At 32.7% G+C, this 22,978-nt stretch overlaps 3 protein-coding genes across 4 annotated transcripts; 1 reads left to right on the top strand and 2 right to left on the bottom strand.

Annotated features, from left to right (window-relative positions):
* Positions 1-6,930: 6,930 nt before the first annotated feature.
* On the top strand, positions 6,931-8,889 carry LOC106793525 (endocuticle structural glycoprotein SgAbd-4-like). The gene is given in 3 exon segments (XM_014760526.1): positions 6,931-6,972; positions 6,974-7,099; positions 8,351-8,889. Coding segments are annotated over 3 exon segments (543 nt in total). The 5' UTR covers positions 6,931-6,945; the 3' UTR covers positions 8,741-8,889.
* Positions 8,890-12,257: 3,368 nt separating this feature from the next.
* On the bottom strand, positions 12,258-13,115 carry LOC106793530 (endocuticle structural glycoprotein SgAbd-2-like). Its single transcript, XM_014760532.1, has 2 exons — positions 12,974-13,115; positions 12,258-12,687 (listed from the first exon to the last, which is right to left on the bottom strand). The coding sequence occupies exons 1-2, from the start codon at positions 13,012-13,014 to the stop codon at positions 12,270-12,272; spliced, it is 459 nt and encodes a 152-aa protein (XP_014616018.1). The 5' UTR covers positions 13,015-13,115; the 3' UTR covers positions 12,258-12,269.
* A 2,976-nt stretch (positions 13,116-16,091) lies between these two features.
* LOC106793584 (endocuticle structural glycoprotein SgAbd-1-like) lies at positions 16,092-22,578 on the bottom strand. 2 transcript variants are annotated; one of them, XM_014760631.1, is made up of 4 exons: positions 22,472-22,578; positions 18,471-18,604; positions 17,322-17,599; positions 16,092-16,855 (listed from the first exon to the last, which is right to left on the bottom strand). In XM_014760631.1, the coding sequence occupies exons 1-4, from the start codon at positions 22,484-22,486 to the stop codon at positions 16,851-16,853; spliced, it is 432 nt and encodes a 143-aa protein (XP_014616117.1). In that variant the 5' UTR covers positions 22,487-22,578; the 3' UTR covers positions 16,092-16,850. The 2 variants fall into 2 exon arrangements, with proteins under 2 accessions (XP_014616117.1, XP_014616118.1); XM_014760632.1 differs by lacking the exon at positions 22,472-22,578 and having other exon boundaries at positions 18,471-18,619.
* Between the last annotated feature and the right edge of the window lie 400 nt (positions 22,579-22,978).

Below are 22,978 nucleotides of genomic sequence, written 5' to 3' on the forward strand. Positions count from 1 at the left end.
TCAAAATTTATTAACTGTCTTCAATTTTCCCTTTGAAACTCATATATATTAATATTAATATTATTTTTTTCTTCGGTATTAAGATTAAAAATATAGAAGAAGAAGATAGATAGATAGATAGATAGATAAAAAGAGATAGAGAGAAGAGTAGGATAACGTTGAAGAAGAGAGAAGCGAGAAAGAGTGAAAGTATCGGCAAGATGAAATGCCACGAGAACGTCTTTCTCTCTCATTTACCACCTTATTTTAATGAGAAAGAAAGAGAGAGAGAGAGAGAGGATGCGTGTGCAAAATGTAAAATAAAGTCTGGGCTAAAAATAAATATAACGGTATCTACTCAACTACGTCGTCTTAGAATGGCAATGGTTGTGCATAGTTATTGCAAGTAAATCATAAACCGGTAGAAGACATAGTAGTAGTAGTAGTAGTAGTAGAAGAAGAAGAAAAAGAAGAAGAAGAAAAAGGTACCGGTAGAAGACGACCTTGACATATAAGTACATATGCATGTATACAGAGACAAACACATTCTAAGAAAGCGCCTACCCGCAGGCAAGAAGACGCAACCTATGCCGAATTCAATTTTACTTTCATCTTACAGTACCAGCTCGGTAGGTAACACACACAACAGGTGCTTCTTCTATTTTTTAACATTCAAATGTATGCGTGTCTTTCTTTTATTTTCTTCTACTTCTTATTCTTTTTCTTTTTCTTTTTCTTCGTATTATTTTAATACGTTTACAAGGTTTTATTTCTTTTTTCTTTTTTCTTTTTTTATAACACTTCTTTTTATCTTACAATATAGGAAATATATCGTAGAGATGTTGGTTAAGACGACGACATTTTTCAAAACTTTATTAAGGATCTCAGTCTCGACCTCGAGAGGACCTCAGAAGAATTCTTCCGGTACGTGCGTTTGTTTCTATTCATTTATTTCTTTTTTTTTTTTCTTTTCTCTCTATTTTTCTTAGATGAGTATCACGAAACCTTCGAAGATCATTTCTCTTTTACAGATTCTTTAAAAACACGCGTTATAACTTTGCGATATTGCGTAACAATAATAATAATAATAATGATAAAGGAGAGAGAGAGAATGTGAAATTTATTCTCGTAGACAATTTCCAAATCTTCGAAAATCAAATGTCTACACCCGATTTTTAATTAATATCCAATTAATATTTCACAAATTTTATATACATTACAAAAGTATATAATTTAATTCGACGAGAAAAGAATGTTAGATTAGAGAGAGAGAGAGAGAGAGAGAGAGAGAGAGAGAGAATAAAAATGTTTTTTTTTCTTTCTTTTCGTTTTTTTTTTTCTTTTTTTTTTCTAAGGCTTTCAGGAAGAAAGATCATTGGTTTCTTTTGACTGAAGAGACTAAGCAACAGCTGTTTGGTACGATGGCTGGCATACATTAGGTTCGAAATATCAACGGTATTAAAGCGGTAGGTTTACCGATTAAAGACATATATGTGCGTATTATATACATTGACTATTGCAACAACTGAAGATACCTTGTACATCGCAAGTTCCTAAGGCCGTGTCGAAAAGGAAAGGTTAGACGCGGATGCGCGCTTACAACGAATCCTTCGTTCGCAAGAATGCGTAGTTGAATGAAAGAAGAAGAGTCCCGATCTATCGAATGAATAATACATTACCGTCTAAAAGTTTTTGAATCTTCCTTAAGTACACACTCGCCGAGACAGACAGGATATTCATAAGAATAAAATGCATTAAGTTTCAAATCCCTATGTTACAAAGAAACGGGATATTTGCAAAAGAACAAAATCAATTCTCTTCGGTGTGTGTTCGAGGTAGATTTGGTTTTGTCGAGCAAAAAAAAAAGAAAAAATATACAGGAACATCAGCATGTGTTTTATTTATTTTGTATTTAATTTTTCTTTTGTTTTTCTTTTCTTTTTCAGATTGTTTTTTCATAGAAAAATTTAATTATAACAACAACCCTGACGTAATTATTAAGTGTACAACTTTGATTCCACCGTTTCGAATGTTTGAAACGTACACCTAATAATTTTTCGAATGTTTTTTACTTTTACAGCTTTTAGTAAAAATTGTCAAAGATGTACACCAAGAGAGGAAGAAAGTTCATATAAATTGGGTGTAGAAACTATACAAGAGCATTGTGGACATAAGTGAGTTATGCTGTAATCTCTTAAAACATAATTCAACTTGTTTAAATATTTGACGTAACAACCGATTATTTCAAAATTTATCCGTGTGTGTTTGATTTTTACGAAAATTTACAAGGGAGTCGAAACTCTTTGCTTGTAGTGTATGTACGCATATAAATATGTATGCAAAAATGTATGCAGAAATGTATATATATATACATGTGTGTACGAGAAGAAAAGAATTAGAATATGAATAGAAAGTTTGACCCAATCAAAAGACAAATGTGTGAATGAACGTGACACAAATTTCGTTGATTTAATAAAGTTACATATAATCGATAATAATTTTGTCTATTTCTTATAGATCACAACGAGGATATAATTTTATTGAATATTCGATTTATAAGATTGTCCAATAAGTTCGTGCGATTATTTTTTTTTCTAAATAAATACACGACGAAAGAAATCGCATTGAATTATTGGCAAACCTAATAATATGCAATCGATAATTTTAGTATTTCTTATAGATCGCCGATAAGAAGACAATTTTATTGTTTTAATAAAAAGGTTTCTGTTTTTTTTTTCTTAAATTATCTATTTACAGTGAAACAAAGGGAGAAAGAGAAAGAGAGAGAGAGAGAGACGTGTGTGTATCCGTAAAAGATTCCAAGGAAGTTGCATTAAGGTCGAGGGTCGTTAAAAGAACCATTAGCGGACTAAAAAGGATTGCAATAACGTCCGAAAGATTAGAATCTATTCTATTTCGTATGATTAAGGATATCTTTGTTTTTTTTTTTCTTTTTTTTTTAACTCGAGAACAATTACAAACAAAATCTTGTTATCAATCTTCGACGAATTATTTTGTAAAAAGTCTTTTTTTTTTTTTTTTTTTAATTTCGAAAAGGAGAGAGAGAGAGAGAGAGAAAGAGTAAAATAATATTGTACTGCGTAAAAAGACTTAGAGTAGATGCAATAATCTAACGTAAATATCTAATTGTAAGTAATACATAATATTCTCTATGTACAATATATAGATATATGGGTAAGCGGTTAAAGCCAATATGGTGACGCAATTATATTTGATCATTCTATAGATATTACCTTTTCTACGAAGAGAAAAAGAGAAAGAGAGAAGATAATACTTAAAGGATTGCATCAGTGGCCATCGTTGAAGTATTATACGTTCAGGTATTATAGGTATACCTATACCTTGCGCGTACTTATAACCTTTTCGTGTAAGCGAGTTTTAAACGGATGGTACAATCTTTTTTTTCTTCTTCTTCTTTTTTTTTATACTTTTTCTTTCCCTTTAATAATAATAATAATAATAATGATACACCAATAAATTCAATGATTTTCATGAATTTCGAACTACTCAAGGATCAACACCGCATTTTTTAATTCAGGAATGTCAAGGACATTTGTTGGTTTTTATTTACGACAAATAGAGATACATTAGTGTGTTTTTGATTAGAAAATTAATATTAAAATCATTTCGTGAAAAATGATTTTTTCAAATGGAAATTTAAATTAAAATATTCTTACACGCGTGTTAAAAAAAAAAAAAGACAAATCTCGAATAATTATTATTTTATTTTATTTTTATTGTGGTTATACATATATCCTACGTATATAAGTTGAGAAATGATGAGATTTCTAGAAAAATTTTCTTCCTCGTTTGTTTCTTCTTCTTTTATTTTAAAAAAATTGTGAGCAATCAGAAGGAAAGAAGAAGGTAGTCAACTAACGTAGGATCCATCGATCATAATCGAAAAAAAAGAACGAATAACATTTTCATTTTCGCGAGACCGTCTAGAACGATCAGAAAAATTGTTCAGATTTTATTGGGAACGTTCACGTAGGTGAACTCTCTGCAAAGATGACCTGCATTCGTATGTACATACGTGAGCTTTGGTATTCCATATGGCGAACCTTATAAGCAGTGAATTCAGATCTCGCGAAGGTCTGGTGTCCGTGCATTAATCTTACCAACGAGAATTCTCTTACGGCATAACGGATGCACGATAGTGAGTCAAGAACATCTCACGGTTCCTAAGAAAGACTTCCACGTGGTTTCTTTTTTTTTTTTTTTATTTCGATGGATCCAACAATCGACGAAAAAAAAAATATATATATATATATATATGTAGATATATATTTTCATCGATATTGCAAATCTGACGTATCGGATCGTTCAATAAGAATTTTTCGAATGTTCGGTTAAAAAATATTTAAATGAATAATAATTTTGGATATTTTATATCTAAAACATTGATCAATCTAACGTTGAGAGAAAATTTGTTCGATAATTGTCTCATTAATCAATTTATTACTTTCAATTAACAGTATTGATTATTTTTTTTAGAAAAGTTGAGGAAAAGTTAAGAGATATTATATAGTTAGAGGTATACGATCGGTCACGTAGTATACACACGCCGATTAGGTTAACTAATTTCTTCGAACATATCTCAACTCGCGCACTATGATGCAGCAAATATTCAAACTCGTGGAGTAATTCGTTATGATTCCTTAACAGTTGGAGTAAATCTACGTGGTAAGTTCGTCAGATTAACATTGCGACGACACAGTTGAGTATGTTACCTTGTTAGGTACTTTCACATGTGATATTTATTCGCACATCCTTTGTGTACATTGCCCGTATTACGTAAATTCAGCTAATTAAAAGACCAAACATATTCGCGTTAACTTTACTAACCATACTTTGTTTCAAAGGGGTAATTAGATTGCATTTCTATCCCGTGTTGAATAGACTTTTTGGCATTTATTTATCTTTTCGATTTGCTTGTTATTTTTTTTTTTGTTTTTATACGTTCGTCGAATATCATCTCGGATCCCTGAAACCATTTGAAAATGTACGTTTTAATATTATTTATAATATATCAATAAAAAGGTAGGAGGATATTTTATTCCATGCCAAATGTCATCGTGGAAGACAATTTTTCAATCTTATCGATGACGCACGTGTTCGTGAATCACACAGGATAAACTTCGAACGTTTGCCTTCTAACTTCGAGAGTAACTGGCATTCCTTCGTTAATGCTATTTATTATCATACCAAGTACTTATTTGATTTTTTTTATTTTTTTTTTTTTTTTTTACTCAGATAATAATGAGTGAAAATTATTATCACCGATTATTGTACTTGCAATTATGTTTATCGTTTGATCGTTAAATACTACGAATACCTAATAGACATTTAAATGATTATAATCGTAACGAATTATTAAGGAAATCAATGCTAACTTCCGATCATTTAAGAAACTTTGATATTTATTGATATAACAATAAAAAAGAAGAGAGAGAGAGAGAGAGAGAGAAAACACACAAAATGATGAAAAATCCCATAGATTAATGTGAAACATTTGTGTAGATGTTTAAAGAACACCTTATTTACCTTAGACGAAGAAAAAAAAAATTTATCGCGAATACATGAATAACCAGTATTTTATCCAAGATCTTTTACATTCCAATGGATTTTTATTATTATTAATCGTTAATTATAAGATGCATGGACGGCATTTTTTTAATAAGAAGGCCGACCTAACGTGTCAACGATGATTAAGACATGTTCGATTGCGAGGTAAAAGTTTCAACAACTTTGAACAACGGTAAAAGATAAATTTAAACATCGAATTTTATAGTATCGATTAAAACTATAGTTCTGTAATCGTTAGAATAAAGAACGATACGTTAGTAAACGAATATTAGTAGCAATTACGATCTAATACGTGACTCGTTGCGGTTATTATGGCGTAGTATTGTCTGACGATAAGAACAAATCTAGCATTTAATGGGCTGATTATTTATGCATGGCAAAACGAATCAGCGACAGTTAAAGCAAAAGCTCGTCCCGTTTACCGCACGATTATCACCGAATAAGGACGTTTAAACGTTACAATCGTTCAATTGAAAATAATTCATTGGATAGATACCCCATCTCAGATAAAGTATTTACATTGGCTCTATATGGGAAATACTTTTGATTACAGATCATTGATTATGATCAAAAATAAAAAAAAAACAAAAGAAAAACACCCTAAAGAACGTTCAGATTGTATTAGTGAGCCAATTAATATTCAAATAAACTAATTAAATATATATATAGGATTTTAACGAAAAAAAAAGTCACACGAATATGAAGGGATTAAAAAAAAAAAGAAAGTAAGATATAAGAGAGTGGCAAAGGGGGGGGGGAAACTCGGTAAAGAAATTATGACAATTGAGTAAGCATCCTTAAACGGGGACCCGATGACATTTAGCACAGAGTGCGACATAGTGATCCCCACGATGGTAGCTTAGTGATGTACGGTGTGTCGTCGTCCTCCCTCTCCCCCTCCTCCTCCTCCTCCTCCTTCTTCTTCTCCTCCTTCTACTCTTTCATCTTATTCCAACCATCTTTGTTAATGTTCAACGTATTGACGACAACGACGACAACGAAGAGACAAAGATACGACGACACTCATCTATGGAAAAAAGAGATGCATATAGTGCCGATGCAGATGAATGCATGAAAATGTGCAAGATAGAGAAAGAGAGAAAGAAAGAGAGAGAGAGTGAGAGAGTAAGGGGGAGAGAAAAGGAAGGAAGGTGCATTAAGCACGCATGCATCAGGCGCCAAGAACGTTTAAACGAAGATCCGTGTGTAACCCCCTTTCTGTTGTGTCCATCTGTTCCTCCTTAACACCCCCCTCCCCTCCCACCCCTCCCATAAATCTCTGCCATTCTTTCTGTCTTTCATTCTCTTACTTAATCTCTCTATCTTTTTCTCTCTTACTCTTTACATGCATGTCCCATGTGCATCTCCCCAGTAACATGGTGGCCCATCGTTACCGCGGAAACGGTGGTGTATTGGTGATGCCTCCAGGGGTATATATACACCGAGCGCTGCGGGGCTTGATAAACACTTGCCCATCTGCGATTACTGCTGCAGCATGTATACGTCATTGGTAAGCGTTTATAAGTTACGACAAGTCGCAAAAGAGATTTATCAAAAAAGCGGAAGTTAGAAATGAAAAAAAAAAAAAAAGGGATAATATCCGGTGAAAATCGAGCCGCGAGATACGATTGGGGAAAATTTAAAGAGGGTTTACCGTGTTGTCGAGGATTTACCATCGATATCGATACCAATCGATGGTGTTTCGTTATATTTATTAATTACGGGTGTTGCGTGATTCTTCGTATCGTATTGTGCCGCCCACGCATCGTATCGAACAAGTTCTTCTTGATAATAAATAAATAAATAAATAAATAAAGTGATTATTATAATATTTCTTTGAGATATTTTTGGTTTGATACTTTTAATTATACGAGGGTGGTGTTATTATTGTGACGGTAAGTAGTGGATTGGTCTATAAACGAGAGACCATTTTCCAACCATTCGGATTGTTGTCTACTACTACTACTACTGCTACTGCAAGGATTTTTAATGGCATACTTTTTTTTGTTTTGAACATTTTTTTTATTTCGAATGGATGTATCCTACCGCGATTTTTTTCTTTCTTTTATTACATACATTCTTATATATTCGGTAAATAAGTTAAATTTTATTTAGAGTTTGTGAATTCGCGTTTCGAGTTATATATATATATATATATATATATATAGGAAATACATACATATTGAAACATTGTTCGCGTAAGTACATCTGTTGTCAAAACGGATGGTGGTTAAAGCGGTTACACGCAACGTTTAATTCGTACATAGGCGAAAGGATAGTTAAGCGCGGCGCGTATATGAAATATGGTCTGACCTAATAACTCGCTCGGACTTACTACTACTGCCGCGGCTGACTCGAAACGGTTTAACCACTGAAAGCAGAGCTCTATCTCTATCTCTCTCTCTCTCTCTCTCTCTCTCTCTTTCTCTCTCGGCAGACTTTTGGATAACCATTATAGCGACACGTTATCGAAATTGCCCATTTCCATCGCGTATTTTGATTTTAAAATAACCATTAACACGTCCTTTTATTTTTCCCTCTCTTTTCACAATATTATCATTTTTATCAGATAAATTATATTAACTTTCAAATGTGAAATACGATTTAATTATTCGTTAAAGTTTGAACGCTACTCTTCGGTGATTAAAAAAAAAAGAAAAAAGCCACAAAAAAATATTATAAAAGTATGGGGGAAAAAAAAAAAAAGGGATAAACGTTGAATCATTCGTTTCGATATTTGATTTGAATTTACTTTAAACAGGTAGCCATCATTACATTGGCAGCATACGCTGCGGCAGCTCCAGCTCCGGCGGATGAGCCAATACCAATCGTAAGCCAAAGTCAAGAGGGTCCGAATCCGGATGGATCGTACAAATGGAGTTACGAGAGCGGAAACGGCATCAAGGCCGAAGAAGAAGGACAGGTTAAGAACGCTGGCTCAGAGACCGAAGCTATGGAAGCTAAAGGTGCATTCAGTTATCCGAGCGATGACGGCCAACAAATATCTTTGACTTACACCGCCGATGAAAATGGATTCCAACCGGTTGGCGCGCATTTACCGGTACCACCGGAAGTTCCAGTTCTCATACAGAAAGCTTTGGAATGGATAGCAGCACATCCATCCAAGGAGGATGAGAACAATCGTGTTTAAATAATCAACGACTCTATCGGACGACCATTTTGTTTTTTTTTTTTACCGGCAGTGTGATCTCACTAAGCTATCCGCCCCCCGCCCACGCCCCCGCCTTTCTATTTTTGTTTATATTTTTTATTCGTATAAATATTTTCTTTTTCTCGCGATAATATCGAAAGAATTGATTTAAATTAATCGAAGATCCTATCTATCTATCTATCTCCCTCTTAGCTCGATGATAAGTTTTCAAATCCGTTCACTTGACGTCGCCGTCTCGCCGCAATTATGTTCGCATTGTTTCCTATTCTATTTTATTTTCTTTATTTTATTTCTTTCTTTCTTTCTTTTTCTCTCTCTTTCTCTCTCTCTCTCTCTTGTTGTCTTATTATTATTTTTCCTTCTTACACTTTCTTTTTTTGTATTACCTATTTTAAACTCTTCTTGACGTCCGATTACGAACATGGACTATATTATACTCTGGTTCAATTTGTTGTAAATATTTATTTGTACTTGTCTATATGCGCGATATTATTATATATATATATAAATATATGTGCAAAAAATATGCATACTTATATATATATATATATATTTTATATGTATAAACACACTTATATACATGCATACACACACATACATAAAAGAGATACTTATATTATACATATAAATATATATCTACTTTATAGCAAACCGATGTAATTAACAGTCGTTAAGCATATCAAAGTGCATTTGAGAATAAATGTTGCATCCCAGGAGAAATGTTGTCGGTTCCTTCTCACTCTCTCTCTTTCTCTCTCTCTCTTTTTATCTTACGACCTTGCTTTAATACGACACGACATAGGAAATTATACGGTTTTCCTTGTTCGACAATTAATTTGAATATTGTCTAACAATAAGAGAAATCTCTAGACTTTCACGAGAGAGTCGATCTTTTCTAAATCGATATTTGAATTATGATCCATTCATAATAATGCGTCGTCCTACGTCGTGATCTACTTTCTATACATTGGTTGATTAAAAACACGTCGATCGTTTACCACACTTCAATTCTCAATTATTTTTTCCAACATGTTAAACAAAATCTAATGCGAAGGGATAAAAATGAAAAGGTTTTATCAAATGTTAATTATTCAGAGTCATGCGATAAACAATAATCTACGTGTTATTAAAATTAAACAAGAAGAAAAATAAAAACGAACGATAAAACAATCTATAGAAATAACAGACACGCGTGTAATTTTAATTTCGTATATTAGAAAGTTTAAAAGTATAGATGAACGAAAGAGAGAGAGAGAGAGAGAGGACGTAGAAAAATATTGTTTTGTTTTTCATTATGAACCTTGCACGATTGTCATTAATCAATCAAGCGGACGTATCGTACGTATAAGAACTCTCGAAGAAATTACGTCATTTGCAAATTACTCGTGCCATAAGGAAAGCGTTTTATTCCGCAGTTTTATATTATTCTTTTATTATTATCTTCTATCTTGTGTTCAACTCTAGTCAAGGATTTTTAATACGTTGAATCGACGAAAGACGATCGTGTAACCTTTCGTCTTACGTGTCTCATTGATGATGATCCAACCTATCGCGAGTGGTTTCTTGTCTTCTAAGCTTTCTAACAATAACGCGTTACCCGATGTTTGTACGAGCGAGAGTGTCTACTCAATTTGACATGGCTGATGTCAAATGCACACGCCTCCTTTAAGGGGTTAAGGAACCGGAACTCGAGATCATATCTTTCCTAAACTTTCACCGATGAAATCAACCAACCAACCAACCAAACAACACGATCATCCTATAACCGTCGAGATTTTATTTAATACGAATATTATTCATTTGTTTAATCTTATAAGTTTTAGATTTTATGCAATTGATTGACATTTTACTTTCCACGATGAAACGTATCGGGAAGTTATACTCACGAGTGTCGGGGTGGAATCTGGATCAATTCAATTTTCATCGATTTCGATTTTTAATATTTTGACGTACTGTATATATATATATATTTTGTTGCTATGATGTAAATGAAAGAGAAATGAAATACATTGGAATTCAATTAAGTTAAAAATCAAATTTATGAAAATATTTAATAATTGGAATATATATTGAAATAATTTTTCTATTTTTTTTTTAATTTTAGGTTTCGAAATGAAAAATACTCATATATCACGGATGGAAATGAAAAAGGAATATTCGATTGAACGGTAAACGTTGTTGTTGTAATCGACAGCTGTTAAGGTAAAGAATTCACTATCGTTTGTTTATTATGCGTTAACTATTGCTTATTAATTATTGGTTAGGTGTCTGGTATACGTGTCTTGCATACTTTCAACATTTCGTTCGTTCTTCCAAGTTATTTTATTCTATATGTGTATATGTGTGTTTGAGTTTTATGAACATATATATAAAAAATAAAGTAAACAGGTACAAGTATATTCGCTTTCACTGACTTCTTCATTTGAGAAAAACACTTTGTCATCTTTAGCATTCATAATGACGTTCCATGACATGATCCAAGTTTTGTTTACACGCGTAAAGATATTTTTGTCACGTATACCATAGATGCATGCTACTGCAAACGAAGGAATGACGATGATGACAGCTAACGATCCCTAATTAACTACTACTTCGAAGGTATTTTCTTAATGCGACGCTTGTGCAACATATATTTATAAATAATGAATATTTATGTATGCGTAAGTGTTAAATATTTTTCTCTTTATTTTAATTTATTTTTTACTTTTTTACAGAAGTAAACCTGTCGACCTAAAAATTATGAAAATTTCATTTCATTTCTTATAACGAATATAATGGAAATGTTGTGCAATAACAAAAGTTGCTATGGCTTGAGTGAAATTAATTTCTTGGATAAACAATTATGAAAAATTAATTATTTATCTTCATATATTATAGGAATCGTGTGAATATTTGAAATGAAAATGAAACAGAACGTTTACCATAGACCAGAAAAAAAAAAACAATCAACGTTTTCGTTGACAGTAATCCCACGTACGAATTCGAAATAAATAACGAGCAGAAATAGAAACGTGAGAAATGGTGGTAGAAAAAAAAATATTACATAGAAAGAGAAAGAGAGAGAGAGAGAGAGAGAGAGAGAATGAAATAATCCTATCTTAAAACGGGATTAATGGTAGACGAATTCATTAAAGAGTGAATAATGAAGGTTATGCAGTCTGCTCGACTATTGAAATTCCTTTCTCCTTTGATTCCGCTATTTAATATTGCCCATTAAATCTATGTCGGTCGTAAATCTTTGACCGGGATAGCAACGAAGATTGGTGCGAAAGTCATCCCATTAATTAATACGTCCCTAGTTTTCTTAGAAATTAAAATAATCGAGTCCAGAAGGGTGGGTGTGGGTTAGAGGGTGGTTACGAGTTTAATACAAAAAGAAATAAAAATGAGAACCGATCGGAGAGTACTATACTGTAATTGTTAATTTCTATTATTTTTATTTTTTATGAATTTCAATCCAACTTTTTCATAATAATAATAATAACAATAATAAAGAGTAGACGAACGTTTAAAGTTTATTTTTGGAATCCTCTTTGTAGGGGTTAGCAGCTATCCAATCAAGAGCACGTTGAATGGCAGCAGGAATTGCTTGAGGTGGAGGTGGAGTTGGTAAATGAGAACCTTCGAAAACGGCACCATTTTCGTTAGCAAGCCATCCAAGATTGATTTTCGTACCATCGGGAGCAGTCCAAGCAGCTGATCCTTGAACTTCCTCGGCTTCGTCCTTCTGACCGATATTCTTCAGATTACCGTGTTCCTCTACGGTTATACCATTAGCGGTTTCCCATTTTGCATGGAAACTACCATCCGGGTTGATCTCTTGCGATTGACTGACAATGGCTATCGGTTCGTTTGGATTGGCTGCCATTGTCATTGTCATTGCTAGCATACTCAATAGGATAATTTTGTTGGTTGCCATTTTGTATCTAAAATTGATGAGTTCACATGAATTTTCTTTCTTTTTTTTTATATTAGAATAAATCGTTTTTAATTGCATAAACGATAGTTAATTGTTGACAATTTTTATTATCGACGATAGAATAGATTTTAACGATAGTTATTATTTATGATTGACATAAATCAACGTTTATATCTGATAATTAGGAAATAATTAAAATTGTTAATTGTGATTAATGTGCGATTTGAAAATGTCGAAGTTGATGTTTATCGTACGTATAGGGAAATGAATTATTGGTGATACTTAAGAGATACCTTTTGTATACGACTTCACTTGAATTTCGTTTGGACACCATAGGTTGGACGTTACTGACGATGATTTAACCGCAGAGCCCACCTTTTATATACATTGAACCTACCCGTGTCGACATATTGCGCCAAATGTCATTCGATGATACCGGTTCATGTTTTGCTTGACCAGTATTGAATACATCTTTCTAATCGATGAAAATTTTCTCTTTTATTTAACGAAGAATTCTTACCGTTTGTGATCGCTTACGGCCATAATCGTACAATTAAACTTTCAATATATAATACGTTAATTTATTAACAATCATTTATTTATATTTATATTAGAGAACAACAATTACATATATAATATATTTTTAATAGATGGAACTACTTATAAAATGTGCGTATAAATATATATATATATATATACCTATGCCTAAGATGTTTGTAACGTTTATGCATAATTATTTGATTTAATTGAATGACAAGGATTTTTATGATTTATAATATACTACGAGAAAAGAAGAAAGAAAAACAAAAAAAAAACAACGCGTATAGACGAAAGCAGTAGTAGTAGAGATGTCTGCGTAGAAATAAAATTAATATAAAATAGCGATTTATTATGTATGATAATGAATTATTAATTTTAGCGACAGCTTTGAAAGATAATATTAGAGATTTTTCATTTTTTTTTTTTCTTTTTTTTTCTTTTTGTATTTAACATTTGTTTTCATAGTACAGTTATCGGTTTCAATGACACGGCTTTAAAAGGTGCTACGTAGTTTTTGCTAAATAGCATCATATGTGAAAGTACTGGATTATCTATAAAGACAGTTTGCGAGTTCTAAGTGTTACTTTAAAACGAGAATTAATCCAAGACAGAGAAAGAGAGTGAGAGAGAGAGATGATTGCTTTGTTATCATTAAAAATTCACAGTTTATAATTACTCTTAATTACTATAACAGATAATCTTAGAATAAAACGATACTCACGAATTAACATAAATCTTAATATGTTAATAACACGATTGATAACGCATTTTCATAAACATTATTTTATGAATAATAATCTTTCATTCGATTTAGCAATAAATAAATAAACTAATCGAGTGAAATCTTGATGATGATCAATAACATTGGATGATCAAAGCTCGATCGTATTCACTGCGAAAAGTGATCGATTCTAACAAAGATTTTTTTTCTATTATTTCGATTATCGTTTCCTGACGAATGAGTGTTACGTCATTTCCGTGGGAGTGAATTACGTATTGCGAAAAGTGTCATCGGAATATAATAGTATATTTTAACATTTGACATTCTTCTTGCGGTAATGTTTTAATAACATAAAGGTAAAAAGATATACGTATGTCAGAAAGAAAGGTTCATTGGTACGAGAAAATCATACGTGCATAATCGATCCCCATCATGCTATTCACGAGTTGCTAGTTTCTTACCCGAGTAGAAAGCTCGTAATTAAGACATTTAACGATCTTGCTAATATATTTAACAAAAAATATTCTCGTAATTATATGTATGTATGTATGTGTGTGTATACACAGCGTTCATTGGCTTCTAATAAAGCATACAATTCTACGTACATTCTTACGAAATGTGAATCATATTGTATAGTTTGTAATTTTTGATCTTTTTTTATTTAACATTCGCGTTTGTAATTTATTTTATCGATTTTATCGGCCGAACCGCGTATGCATTCTCGTTGTTGTTCGACGATTGATGTGGGCTTATATAATTTTATTGGTAAACTTTCTATATTTTTGTTGTTTCCTTGACAAAATTTCTATTATTTTTTTTCGTTCGAAATGTGTTACTCCTCTCAAAATTTCTCTTGTAGATACTTTTAATTTATAAAACAGAGACGATCGTTAGGTTTGAAAATCTTGGATTAATAATAAATATTTAAAGGAGCTTATAACCAATTAATCAGTTTGAAAAAAGAAAGAAAAGAAAAAAAAAAGGTGTTTTTAAAAAAGAAGGAACAATAATAATAGGGGGAGGGGGGAAAGATTGACGATGGATTAATGAAATTTTGTTGATATATCGTAAAGAGTTGTTTGTTTATAAATTGTTTCTGTTTTTTTTTGTATTTTAAATAAACAAATGACAAAGTATATTTTTTTTTTACAGTATAAATCGACAAGAAAGTTTTTCTCTTTGAAAGTGTTTGTATCGTCTATCAGTAAAGTGAAAATAATATGATAACGTAGTAGATAATGAGATTTTATTTGAATGAATTGTACTATTATGAGAGGAAGAGGAATCAGGAAATAGCAAATTGTCGTATCTCATAAATATCAAATCGATTAATTTACTTATGTAATCGAGTTATGCTCGTCGATATTTAATAAGTATTTTACACCGATCGTACGTATTTTACTTTCACTGTATAAATCTTCTTCAAAATAAGTTAGACGAAATAATAAATTGGTAAATGCATTTAATATAAACAGAATTGAGAAATATAGAAATAAATTCATGTTTTAGTATCGAAACAAAAAAATAATTAAATATCAAAGATTATTCTTTATAAATGGTGTGCGATAAAGGACGACGACTTCATGGGGAAAAGAAAAAAAAAAAGAAAATAAAACTACGATTTCTAAAAGTATCAATCGATCTATAACATTATTTCTTATAATACTGATCATTGATTAATTCGAGTACCAAAGATTGCACTTAAAGTTTATGTCAAGAATAACGTTGAACGACTTCAAATTTATATCGAATTCGGTTTAACTCGAACGTATGGTCTGAAACGAAATCAATAAATCAAAGTCGTTGTTGATTGCCTCCATAGATTCCAATGAAATTTTTACTCAAACCTATATGTGTTTCTAATTAAAAACAAAAAATTAATAAAAAAAAAACAGATTTTGTATTACAAGAAACATCCTCGATAAATTTTATATTTAAAATCAAACAAAAAAAAAAAGAAAAACAAAACATTTAACATCCTTAGAAAAAGATTTTGATAACCAACACTTGAATAACACTCTTAATACAAAGATTCAATTATAGTAATCAGTCGTCTTATGATATTTTAATGCTCAAGAACTTAAGGAAAAAAAAAAAGAAGAAGTAGAAGAATGTGTGGGAAAAATAATTACAAGGTACACCATAGTTTGTTTTTTTTGTTTTAAGCATTTAATAATTGCCATTTGCACATAGTGAATTACATGAACATTTTATACTGTTAACTGCCGTCATTTAAGAATAGGTGGCGGTAAAAAGAGGGGTTGGGGTAGTGTTGGTATAGTTGGTTAGGGTTGAATTAGCGTGAACGATAGAAATTTGGATAAACTCGGTCGGATTTCGGCAGAATGTATTCTTTTTATTTATATACAGAAATCACAAGTTAAGTGTATATATATTTATATATATTATATATAATAATCTATATACTAAGCACGGTGGATCGGTGCACTGCACCAATGACGAAACGCGCAGAAGGGAATTGCCGCCGCGTGTTCGTATTTTTTCAAGCAACTCGATAAACATTTATTCGTCTGAATTGCTTTACGGTGCGTTGTTATTTGTAGAAATGGATTTTCATTCTTTACTTTACTTTACTTTACTTATATCGTTTCTTTTTCTTTTTCTTTTTTCTTTTTTTGTTTTTTTTTGTTTTTTCAATTTTTCCTAGTTAATTTTTGTTTTCATCTTCATACCTCTTATACAAATAAAAAAAATCTAACATAATATCGCGGAAGTATATAGTTATTATATACCGGTCTTGAAATGCCTTTTGCTTTCGGTTACGTGTATCCTAGATTAATATACTAAACTATATTTCTTTTTATGGTTTGCGTCGGTAGCACGGGGTCGGTTCTATCCATGGCAAGCTGGCTTGGAATCAGGTCACATTTGAGGTAAAGTTTGGCTGTTTAACCTGTAAGAGAAAAATTAACGGAGAGTTTGAAAAAAGAAAAAAAAGAAAAAGAAGGAACAATAATAATAATAGGGGAGGGAAAAAAAAAGATTGACGATGGATTAATGAAATTTTGTTGATATATCGTAAAGAGCGATCTTCTCATTAATTTAGGTAGAGGAAGAAATCGAAAGAGACAGAGTTAGGTTAACCGAGGTCGTGGTAAGTAAGATTCCTAAAGGAATCAATCGTTTTCAAAGGCTATTGAACAGGAAGGTAATGGGAAACAAACGGAATGGGGAATCGAAGAAAGCCACTGTAAAGTAGTTAGCATCGATCAGAGACCGAGTTGAGATTTGGGTTGTACCCTTTTAAACGAGCACCCAATGAAAAACAACCGCCAAATGACAAAGAAGGAACGTTAAGGGATAGTACGTGTTTCCGAATAGTTTAATTCTCTAGAGATAAAGAGAAAGAAAAAGATTACCTCTCGGGCTCGGTCTGCCTTGACCATCAGAGTCCTCCTCGGGGTGAGCCGCGTTCCATTCGAGCGCCCTTTGGATCTCAGGAGGGATTGGAGGTGCCGTTGGGATATGCGAACCTTGAACCTGGAATCCATTTTCATCAGCGACGTACGTTATGCTAACCTGTTGTCCATCTGGGGCCGTGTAACTGTCCGAACCCTGGGAGACTACTGGAGTCTCGTTGTCGACTTGTTTTGGTTGACCGGATTCTTGATGGCTGATGCCGTTGCTAGTTTCGAAGCTGGACAAATGTTAACAAAAAATATTGAATAAATTGTGATATATACGATATTAAAATAAAAACTTGTTAAATCTATAAAGAAAAATTTAGAAATATATATCTCGCGTATATTTGGAATCGTATGCAGCCAGGACAAGTAACGCGACCTACTCGCGAATAACAATGCTCCTAGTATTGTGCAGTATTTCGAACAAAAAGGAATAAAATAAAGAGAGAGAGAGAGATAGAAAATAACAACAAAAAGGATCGTCGTCGTCGTCATCGTCGTCGTCGTCTGCGTGGGCGAGAATCATGCGCGTCCGCGTGTGAACGGCCGAACGTCATTAGGCAGGTACTACTTACTTTCTTGTCTTTTGCCCATTGTAACTTTTCTCTTGTATGCTAATGGGAAACCGCATTTAACGTTATGCCTTTGCGGATACCGACCACCAGTTGGAAACTACCGGCGTTCGTCCATGCGAAATAGGACTCCGTATCTATTATTATCTTTCATGATCTTTCGATCGATGTCTATCGATTTCCCCCTGAGATCCGATCGAACAAATATTCCGTCGATTGTATTTTTTCATCCTTTCGTTTTAACTATATTTCTTTTTTTTTTTTCCTTCAAATACACAAGACAATTTATCGTTTATTTGAATAATTCGAATTAACGCGAAAATATTATTAGAAATGAAAGGAGTGTTTTTAATCGAGTGTGTTTTAAAAAAAAAGGGGTGCTGGTATGTTTGTTCGAAAAGTGAAAGGCTTGCGTGACAACTTATGAACATTATTGAACATAACGCGTAGATATTGACAGAACAATTTCTCTTATCCTCGTTTTAAGAAGTTGTTTCGATTTGAACGTTTAAAATCGTGTACGTCGACTTACTTATTTACGTAATTCCCATCGAAATTGACTTCGAGTTGTTGAGACGTAATCACCGCATCCTTGTCAGCACCACCCGATGGTCGTTGAGGTGCGCCAAATGTTCCTGCCGTACAGAGTACGAGACTCACCAACACCTGTAATATAAACATTCGTATTCTTTTATTCAAACAGTTACATCTACTTTTATCATCCGAACATTTGCGTTTTTTATTATTTTCATATTTTCAATAGACGAATTATGCGAATAATAAATGCTAATTCACGTAATAACGCGATGCGATGAATATTATTCGATATAAAGAACTTAATGTGTATAAAGAACGAAGGTGTGTGCTTAGAAATTGTTTAACGAAAAAAAAAAAAAAACACAAAGGAAATATTAGACAAGTGTGTTTTGGAATGAATAGGATATCGAATAATCGTAACATTCGACGTCACTTTTAAATTTAAATTTTCCACCTGGGTCGAATTAGTAAACTCGATTGAAACGAACAAATTGACGACCGTTGTTTGTTCGTCGATGGTGTATTCCCAGAGAGAAAGAAACAAAAGGCCGCCGTATTGAAAATACCTTTTGTAATGGCTTTCGGGTACGCTCAAATATTCATAGAATTCGTGAAAGTAACGACCGCGCGTGGCATGGCGTGGCACGGTGGAACGTGTCTGCAAAAGGGCAACTGAAGATGATAATGCTTAGAAAGAAGAAGAGAGAGAGAGAGAGAGAGAGAAAGATACAATAGATACGGAGAGATAGAAAGAGACTGCACCGAGAGAGTGCACAGTTACGTCATTGCAAATGACATTATGAAATATACAACGTAATGCCAAGACAAAAGTGGTACCAAGTGTACGCAAAAGTAGGTGCATATTTTTTCCTTTAATACACTCTCCCTCGTAGAAATAAAACGAGTATACGTAATTTTCTTCATTTTAATGATGAAAGAAACGTTGATCTATCTCTCTCTCTGTGTTTATTTCATTTGATCATTTTATTTTATTTTCGTATTAAACAAAATTCGTCAATTTTAATATATATTTAACATATTAATATATAATATAATTGAATTTCAACAAAAGTACATAGACATTTTGTTCATAATAATAATTTAACGAGGTACTACTACGGTTAAAGGATGATATTTCTCTTGAAGAAATTTTTCATTCAATTTTTCGATTACACGAAAGATAGTAAGTAATCATTGGCACGTAGTTATCATTGATATCTAAAATGCTAATCGATTTGTAAGTTAGTTATTAAGTTTGACGAGCGAGAAAATGACAAAGTGCGGAAAATTTCATAAGTGTTGCACGAGTTGGAATAGGAATTAGCAACCCGGTAATGATGGCGCATCCACCGGTTTCTGAGTAACGTGTAATAAGAGAATATAGAGAGACAGGATTATGAAAGAACGAGGATGAACAAGAGAAAAAAAAAAAAGGAAAAGAAAAAAGAAAAAGAAGAACCGACATTGCAGGAGGATGCTCCTTCATTCATAAGGTCAAACGATCATGCAGGAGACTACTCTCGGTGCATGCAGTAACAGAGATCGAAAGAGGGAGAAAGATAGAAAGAGAGATGATGCATCGGGCGTGCTCGAGGCACTTCAAATTTTTCCGATTCGAAAGTCACAGTTTTTTTTACATTCTCGTGCAACAGGATCTTCTACCTTCGATCCTTCGCTCGTACGGGGTAAGAGAGAAATTTCATCTGATTGGGTCAAATGCTATCTGGCGAATGTAATTTTGAACTTTTTTCAGAAAAAAAAAATGTATAGTGGGATCGACAGGAAGAAACAGACAGCTGTACAACGTGACGTGTTCAATGACAATGATATCGTTCCATTCACCTAATGAAGGATAGAGTCATTGAAATATATATATATGTGTGTAAAAAAAAAAAATAATGAAGAGGTAATACGATAGATAGTGAGATCGTATGAATTACAGTCGTATTTTTCAATCATTTTTCTGGATACATGTACGATAAGTTACATGACCAGGCAATGAAACGTAATCAACCGAGTAATATTATTAACCTTTTACATTGAACGCGTGCTCAATTTTATTCTTTTTCTTTTTTTTCTTTTTTTTCTTTTTTTTTTCCAAAGAAGATACGACTAAACTGCGCGAGTATGGAGGAGAATATTACGAAGAAAAACAAATAACAGATAAGAAGAAGAAGAAGAAGAAGATGCGTTCACCCAGAGAAATGTATGTGTGCGTAACTAAATGTTCCACGCGTCTCATTGATGTCGCATATTATTGCTTAACGAATGCCATTCCATGGTGAAAACGTGTCATCTCGGAGATTTCTTATTTTGCAATTACGAATATTATATACTCGTGTGGTTATGATATTAATTAAATTTTTCATTCGTTTCGAAAATAATTATTCTTTTCAAATTATTTTATACACCCCGTATTTTTTATCTGTTAGAATTTTACTCTACGTCAATTTTTTATTTTTCTATTCGAGAATCTAAACGTAGGATAACTTTTGCTAGAGAATAGAAAAAAAAATCTTCTAAAGGAAATATTTGGAATGTTTGAAAAAAAGAAAAAGAAATAAAAGAAAAGAAAAGAAAAATAATCAATGTATGTTTCTCTTTAATTCGAATCAATGATCGAGTTCGATCTTATCTTATTATTATTATTAATGTTTTGCTTCTTATTATCGTAATCAACTTAATTTTTGCGCATTTGTACATTTATTTCTGGCGAAATGAAACTTAACTATTGCGAGAGAAAGATAGTAAGAGAAAGAGAGAAAGAAAAGAAAAGAGGGAGGCTATCACGTGTATGAACGAGAGGATATTACGAAATACTTAAGGAACACTGCGTAAGATTTGTGCGGCATTACGTCTCTCGTCCCCAACATTCATCGTTATAAACAAATTTTATCGTTGGCATGAGCGAAGTTCGCGGAAACCGTAGCACGTAATGCTTTGCCGTCTCTGTCGTCGTCAATGATCATTGAATGATCTAACGAAAATGCATTTTGTTTTTTTTTTTCTTTTTTTATACTATATAGTTTTTTTTTCTAAAAAATTCTAGCAACGGTATCAACGATTATTACGTATACATACTTATAAAGTTTCTTCGCGATATTTCTATCGAGCTGATCGTGAAAAAGTATCGAAAGCCACGATGCGCAAATAAAACAAAAAAAGCCGATCAAACATATTTTCTAGATTTGTGGAAAAAGAAACGTGGATAGGAAAAGGAGGGAGGGAGAAGGAGGCTCGTCAACGAACGTGAAAGTTTAATCGTGAAAAATCATCGTGACATATTTTGTAACGATTCGTGATCGAAAAGAGAAAAAAAACCCCCCCCCCCCGAACAAATTAAACAAAAGAAAGGAAAAAAAATTCAAGAGTGATATATAGTGAGCAACATTTTACCAAGGTTTTTGAAATTAATCGACACCCCACGATTCGATACTCTAGACGAGAAAATTTCCGTAAAGTTGGATAATATGAGAAAAACATAGAAAATTTATAATGAGAATCGTTCGCGACGCGTAAAGATTTAAATATAAATAAATAAACAGAAAGAGAAAAAAACGAAAGAAAGATGTAAGAAGATAATGTTATATATACATGTTTTAATACGATATAGAAATATGATAGGACAGGATGTTGTAGACGGTGGTATCGTAACGTTAAAAGCAGACACAAATCGTGTTTTCTCGTTGTTGTTAACTGGCGTAATGGATACTACGTGTATCTTATTGTTATCTTAGAACGAACTCTTAATAGCTCTAGCATCTATCATTTTCATATTTGTGACGCGTGTGGCCGCACGCGCCGAGGATTTACAAAGATGACGATTATAGGAAAAACAAAGATAAAGAAAATTTAATAAAGTTGAAAGAGACATCAAGTGAAAGAGAGACAGAATGAGCAGAACAAGATATGGGTGGATGGTTGGATGGTTGGACGGACGGATAAATAGATAGTTAGTTGAAGATTATGATAGAGTGAGAAAGTCAAGTTACCTACCTTAATAGTGTACATAATCTCTTTCGGTTACACTGACACCGGTCGGGGAGCTTGCGATGCAGATGGGTTGGTACTTGTGCTTCTTCGTAAGATGCTTCGGCTCTTTATATACGCGACCGTACCAACGTGGTACAGTGAAAGGGGTCATCCCTGCCCTCTTCACAATGCACTCCTTCTGACCAGTGCATCTTCGGAAAAATGCATCGGGATATATCGAGTACTCCGAGAGCTTTTTCGCATTGCCACGTGACACGTAAATATTTCACGATTATTTTACGATTTCATTTCTTTTTTACTTCTTTTTCTTTTTTTCATTTTTCTTTTTCTTTTCTTTCCTCCTCATGCTTTTTATCTTGAATTCTTTTCTTTTAATCATTCCGTCGCGGGCCCTCTTATTAAATATTTACACTAAATTCGTTCCGTTTTTCGTAAGGATTGATATAAATTTGATTTTTATTATTTTTTCTTTTTTTTTTTCAAATATAAACGAACAAAATAAATAAATAA

The sequence above is a fragment of the Polistes canadensis genome, unplaced genomic scaffold, assembly GCF_001313835.1.
Source record: "Polistes canadensis isolate GaletaPanama2010 unplaced genomic scaffold, ASM131383v1 scaffold_15, whole genome shotgun sequence".
Lineage (NCBI taxonomy): Eukaryota > Metazoa > Arthropoda > Insecta > Hymenoptera > Vespidae > Polistes > Polistes canadensis.

What these genes read in the sequence shown, in the direction of transcription:
- LOC106793530 (XM_014760532.1), bottom strand. Translation starts at nt 13,014, where the DNA reads ATGGTGTCCAAACGAAATTCAAGTGAAGTCGTATACAAAAG. An exon ending in AGTGAAGTCGTATACAAAAG is followed by an intron (nt 12,688 to 12,973) that starts GTATCTCTTAAG and finishes CATCAATTTTAG; the next exon opens with ATACAAAATGGCAACCAACA.
- LOC106793584 (XM_014760631.1), bottom strand. An exon ending in GATGGGAATTACGTAAATAA is followed by an intron (nt 17,600 to 18,470) that starts GTAAGTCGACGT and finishes ACATTTGTCCAG; the next exon opens with CTTCGAAACTAGCAACGGCA.